Raw genomic sequence first — 6,759 nt, 5'->3', positions numbered from 1 at the left:
GTTCAGGCTCTTAAAGGGTACAGTTTACTTTATTAAGACAACACAACTCTCTACAGCTAAAAAAAGAGCAGTAGTACAAATTCTATTCAAGCATTTAGTAACAATAAAAATACCTGTTATTGAGAAACAGTTAGAGGAGGTCAAACAGTTCTGTGGTGGATATTTGTGCTTGGTTGTGCTTTCGCCCAGATGCCACTTTTGAAGGGTTCACATTATCCTACAGATCACTCTGCCTGACCTTCAACACTGCTCGTCACTGGGCGAGGTGACACCAGATCCTCTGATTGGGTGAGATGGCTCAGAGCAAGCACGTGAGGCTCTGGCTGAGAGTAAATAAAGGTTACAGGAACTTATACAAACATGATTCTCTCAATTTACAAAATTCAAAAATATGTTATCATGATTATACAGGGTGGGCCACAGAAAAGTAGCCTGCCTCCAATACCGGTGCCATGGGCAATATGGGTACATGGGCTTCTTTTCTGTGGCCCACCCTTATGTTATTATTAATAAAGTCTTTTAGATTCATATCTTACCGTTGAAGGTCGCTTCATGCTGCCATCTGTAGGGAAGGACAGTTTATTATCTCCATACTGATTATCCATATTTATTATCTTCATATTATCTCCAACTTCCTAACTTTTCTGTGATTTGGATATAAGGAACAGAAATTTAGAAGAATCTAAACAGACAAATTTAAAAGGATGTATTTAAAAATGATAACTTATTAGCTGTAGAGTTCACATATTACCATAGTAAACTGCTATAAAATGACCCTGAGGTCTGTCACCTCACCTGTGCTGTTATCCCACACATGCTTCCTGATGATGCAGAACTTGACGAGAAGCAAAACAGCAGCTAAAAATAGACCGATCCCAGCTCCGATCAAAGCATACTTAATGTCTGGAAGAAAAACATCCAGCAGACATGAAATGGTTAATAATGTACAACATGCAGTGTAACACTGATGGTATATAATCAGTCTGGGCTAATAAAAAGCATGTGTGTGTGTGTGTACACCATATACAAAGTGTTGGGGATGGAGGAAAAAGGGAAGCAAAGATATTTCACAACTTGTTTACTCTGTGGAAGACACAGTCCTGGTCTCATGCTCCTTTCAACATATTAAATTGTGTCACCAGTGTTTGCAATTTGAACCCTGAACATTTAGGAATCATTGAGGGGTTAGTGCTGCACAATGTGAGCCAGCACTGTCATGTGTTTGACATCTTTAGCAAAACACACATATTATGATCACATTTGAGAGACTGTGCTTACAAAGCATGTCATTTCACTTTATAGCCATGAACTGACTGCAAATCATTCCAGTAGTTTGAAACCAGTCAGGATCTTAATGAAAATGTCAAGGCAGTGAGCATGGAAAGGCCACTTATAACATCAGGGCCAGGCACAATACTCAGCCTAAGTCTCCTCAGCCTTATTGATATAGCTTTTGTTAATAGTGCAGCCTACGGTCTATTGGTGGATTCCAGCAGCTTTGGCTTTTAATCTATTACAGTAAAGCAGTGTTTACTTACAACCCCTCATCACTCGGTGGGTTTCCATCAACCTGTTTTTATGCACATTTTCAATTTGTGCATAAAAATCATTTGGTGCTCTTTTGATGACATCATCTTATTGTGCCCTCTTTTGTGGCACAAGTCCTAATATTAACAGCTTTTCACTAAATTTGGTGAGCATTTGCTCCATGTTTGGACAGAAATCTAATGAGTGACTGTGACTTTCAATAATTTTTAGATTTGTAAAAAAAGTTAAATGATCCAATTATTTACCAAGAAACAGCAAAGATTATAGAAAATATGTTTTTTTGTCTTTTCCTTTCCTGCTAATCATCTCATGACTCCTAAAGTTCTCTTCAACACCTGTGGCGATCTTTTCCAAATGTTTGGGAACCACTGACCTTCTCAATGTCAATACTCCTTGAATTTGTCAAACACCACATTGATTAAGAGACCTCTAAACCCAGGGATATAAAATTGGACCTATGTGAATAGTTACCGACAGTAACACTAGGGTTGACCCTCTAAGGTGTTGCCCTTTGTATATTTAATAACAAACACAAAATAAGTAAGTATTGTTGTTGATTAAATGTTTTAACAAGAAGCCAGTAGTCTAACATACAGTTCATAATTTCACTGGCTCATTCAAAAGGACTTCTAATCTACCTTACAACCAGCACGATGTGTTCAGTGCCTACTCTGTTGACCCACCTAGTTTCTCTTCAGAATCTGCTCCATCTCCTCTCACACTCATCAGCAGAAACTCTGAAACACATTTTAGTATTTTAGGTCACAAATACAGGTTGCTCAGACAAACAGGAAGGCGGCAACACCACAGTATTGCTGCTAGCAACAGAAAAGAATGAGGTCAGCCTTCTGCACAGTTTCAAAAAACTGTTGCACAATACTTTGTGATCATGGAGGGCTTTCAGGCATCAGCAGTATTCTGCGATACTTTTTAAACATTGGTACTGAAAAAAAAGGTAAACATTAGGGTACTACTTACCTGGACATATTGTATATGTTAGCTTATAGTAAAAAAAGACTATAACTTTGTCTTTAGAATCATGGTTATGAAAAAAGTGGATTAATATCAGACATGCTGAATAGATTTATCTAATTCCTGGTTCATATTTTCTCTGACTTGGTGCACATAAGCTCCATCCATTCATTATCTATACCTCTTATTCCCAAATAGGGTTGTGTGACTGAAATTTTAGCTATGGATCTGTAAATAAGACTACCAGAATAAGTCTTTGACTCCAGTTTGTTTATGCTGAGTCTGTGACCCGAGGTGTTGGAACTGTTGTAGCTTTTCATTGGTGTTACAAGGGTAAAATAACAGCATCCGCTACTGTATGCCTGCTTTTGAAAGGCTGTATGATTTAGAAAAGACCTACTGGGGAAAATCTAGGAGGAAAAAGAACTGGATCCAGGTCAAGTTACTGCCAAGAGACCCCTGAGCCAGGCACCTCTAGCCACTGCATTGGGGCTACTCACATGCCCAGAAGCAGTGGAGTGGTGCTGTGAGAGGGAAAGTATGCCTGTAACTGAGAGTGCAGCAGGGTGTTTCTGAAACAGAGCACACATGGTCTGCAAGTGGCTTTTTTACATTAAGAGCCACCAGTCACTTTCCTCTGGCAGCTCTAAGACCTGCCCTGTTGCTGGGATCCTAAATGAAAAGCAAAATCAGCTTCTAAACAATCAAAGAATTTCTTTGGACATTTTTAGCAAGCATGTTAGAGGAATAAATTTGATTAATGCATTTTACATCAAGGATTGGGGTCAAGACAGGTAATATACACCTAGGTGTAGAACATGAGCTGGACTTGACTTGCCGGCCTGGGATTAAACCTGAGACTAGGCAAGGCAAAAACCTCTGGCACAACTTCATCCAGTGCCAAGTTGCACAGATGAGAAAAAACAAACTAAAGAGGTCAAAACTCTAGCAACACTTGCAGTATGTTGAACAACTGAGTGTTGGAAGATAAAGTTTCCAGTGACCAGAGTGTGACCTCTGGCATCATGTGCCATGTCCTGAAAGGAGGGCATGCACAGTCTGACAGTACAGTGTGGCTCTGACTCATACCGTACATAAAGATCGACACAAAGTGACACCATCGCAAGTCGACCACCCCCTGGTGGCTGGTTACAGTGTAGGCCATAAACTCTGCCTCATCCATTGAAAAATTCAAAGCACAAATCAAATAAAATCTTCCCAATGCTGCAGCTCTAAATGAAAGTAAAAAAAAACAAGACATAGAGATAGACAAAAAAGGTAAACAGTGACAACTTTGCATTTCTATGATGTGATACAAAAGCTTCCAATTGGCAACAAGATAGTGTTAGACAGTATCAAACAGTGCATGCATTTAGTTGAATTTTAATAAATTCTACTGTCCTACAAACACGGAGAGCAGGAGTTTCAAATTTTCAGACATGTCAGCAAACTGTGTAAGAGATAAGCAGCTTGTAATACCTCCATATTGTGTTTTTCAGCCTTATTATGCTCCTCAAAAAAAAACAAAAAACACTTCATAGTACCTATATAATGCATATAAATGCTGATAGCACATCTTGACTTTGGCTTTGCAGGAATATAAAGAGACAAAGGCAGCCTGTTCTTTGAGGTTTCCAAGGCTGCATAAAAATATAAACATGGTTGTTCACATGCAGAGGATTTAAACATATTTCTGTTTAGCCGTGTGTCTGTTCTACTATTTATATTGGAAACAATACACTAAATAAAACAGAATACTGTGTTATTCCCAGTCTAAAGCTGAGCTCCTGAGTTCTAGTACGCTAGTTAGTTTGAGCTACTTTTATTTTTCCATCAAGATTTGCTTGAGCTGTAATACCTCATGTAGTTATTAGTCAAAGGTAACTGAGGTAAAAGCATCAAAATGGGTATTTTTTTAAAGATAATACCTCGGAGAAAATCAAGGCATTTTACTTGGACATTGCTACCTCACCAGCTAACCTGATATGGTTCTCTTGTTGTAGCTATGACGTTGGCTGTTTCCCTGCATGGTGGCGAGTACAGTACAGTGAGTCCCCAGACTACACAACCAGAGTGCGATTACCAAAGTTAGGTTTTAAGCGCTGTTTCGTGGTTAGCCTAGCACAGATAAGCCATTTTAACAGAAATGGTACTTGTCATCATCAATGTGCACACTATTAACACTCAAAAGGTCACGTTAGGGCTCCTGCAGCGTGCTGTGTAGTGTCTGACTAATAAAACAAAATTCATCACCACAGCATGTTATCTCATATGTGTAAATAAATATTGTATAGGTTGCTATTTATTACTCACCAGTGAAGAGGGCAGCCCTGATGACAGCCGACAGATACCCAAACTTCTGAAATGCTCTCATGTCTCCTGGTGCTTCAACGCACTTTACTTGAAGTGCTGTGAGAGGTTTTGATGAAGCATTTCCTGAGCTTGTGGGTTTCAAAGTTTTGCTGATTGAAAGATTATGTGTCTGGCTAACTTTCTTGAATGTTTCCTAAGCCACTATAATACAAGGCCCCTCACATTTCTTGAAGTGACTCACTTGGGTTGAACAAGTGAGAAATTTGTGAAGGCATAATTACAACAGTTGTTTGCCCTATCTACACTTTATGACAGCTTTTACTTTGCTTGTTGTTTGGGGAAAATTCTGCTATACAAGAAAAGGGTGTTTTCCCACTTAAACATAATTTAAAATTAAAACATGTCAATAAGCTTTTAATTGTGTCAATGTCAGTGTATCAAGAACTTCTAGCCTCTGCTGCTCATTTATATTTTTATTCACAGCACTTCACTAATAAATCCATGCCTTTATTGTCCATGCCATTTAGGTTTTATATGGTTTTCATGGATTTTCCCCTTGCACCTCTGTTATATTAGTAACATGATGCACAGACTGTTTGCTTCAGCATTAAAAGGTTGGCACTGATATTTGTCAACACAGATGCTTACTGGATTACTGATGTTGGTCATGGGTGGAAAGGTTTGTTGTCCAGATGTTGCCACAGCAGACATGATACTCCTTAGATTCATTACTGCCAATAAAATATCCTGGGTCAGGGTCTCTGCCCAGACTAGGCTGGATCCAAGCCAATGGGTCTGGACTTGAGAGCACCATGAATTGGATAATGGTAAATGGTCTTATACTTGTATAGCGCTTTTCTGTGCTTTGCAGCACACTCACACTATTTGGCCATTCACACTCACAAACGCTCACACACCAGTGTTATCACCGGGAGCAACTGGAGGTTCAGTGTCTTGCTCAAGGACACTTCGACATGTTGACTGGACAAGCCGGGAACTGAATCGCTAATCCTCTGGTTAGGAGACGACCCTCTCTACCTCCTGAGCCACAGCTGCTATTGAAAATGTGTCTGGCAGTCAGTTTTCAGCCATGTTTAACATGGCATGCTTAACTTCTCCATGATGCAGCATGTTAATTCTCTCCTGTGATTGGCCAAATCACACTTTGACTATATAATTTCTTGCTGCCCTCTCATCACCCCCCTCACACATGGTAAATAATGACTGTGCAGGTGATTAAATTCTGTCATATTGGAGCTGCAGGCTGTGATCTAGACTGTCTTGAGTTATATCTATAAAATCAGACAGATAACTGTCAGATCAGAATACATCTACTACCTGTGCATCACTGATTAAAATGAATCTTATCATCTTTAAAAAGAAGATAAAATCTGTGCTACACTTTCAGATTTGCTCATTCAAAGGGTTTTCTTTCTGCAGTAGACCTGTTCATCACTTACATTTCATAATGCACAGGAAATGACAACTGAAAGTGAAATTTGGTAGGAGGCTTTGTTTCCATATAAAAAAAAAAGCTAAACAGGTGTTCTTTAGAACAAAACATCTCACCAGCATAATATGTTTTCTGGCCATGATTTTCTTTTCGTGGCACAGCATTATCATGGCAATACCTGCAGTACATCAAAGGATGACAAGGCACAAGTCTTCTCCGTCATCTGGCTTCATTTTATTAGCTAAACAAAAGATACTACCAATAAAATCAGCTTGTTAAATTTCTAGAGGTTGGTGGGAATATGCGTGGCCTCAGCCCCAGGTGTTTAGTTGAAGTTGAAATGTGTTAGAAATGGTTCCATGTGTCATAAAAAGCAGATAAACTATTCTAGTGAGCAGATGCCATTTTCTCTAATGTGATGTATTCTATCAGAAGGTTGGTCCAGTGGTTTATGTGTAGAGATTTTTTTTTTT

General features: G+C 39.1%; 1 protein-coding gene across 1 annotated transcript; it reads right to left on the bottom strand.

Moving 5' to 3' along the window:
- Positions 1–145: 145 nt before the first annotated feature.
- On the bottom strand, positions 146–4,894 carry tmem273 (transmembrane protein 273). The gene is made up of 5 exons (XM_020585997.1): positions 4,834–4,894; positions 2,232–2,285; positions 796–903; positions 537–562; positions 146–323 (listed from the first exon to the last, which is right to left on the bottom strand). Exons 1-5 carry the CDS (start codon positions 4,892–4,894, stop codon positions 225–227), a joined length of 348 nt encoding a protein of 115 aa, XP_020441653.1. The 3' UTR covers positions 146–224.
- Between the last annotated feature and the right edge of the window lie 1,865 nt (positions 4,895–6,759).

Source organism: Monopterus albus, unplaced genomic scaffold, assembly GCF_001952655.1.
Source record: "Monopterus albus unplaced genomic scaffold, M_albus_1.0 scaffold392.1, whole genome shotgun sequence".
NCBI classification, from domain to species: domain Eukaryota; kingdom Metazoa; phylum Chordata; class Actinopteri; order Synbranchiformes; family Synbranchidae; genus Monopterus; species Monopterus albus.
Note: the sequence above shows the minus strand (reverse complement) of the source record. Positions and strands in the feature narration are given on the sequence as shown.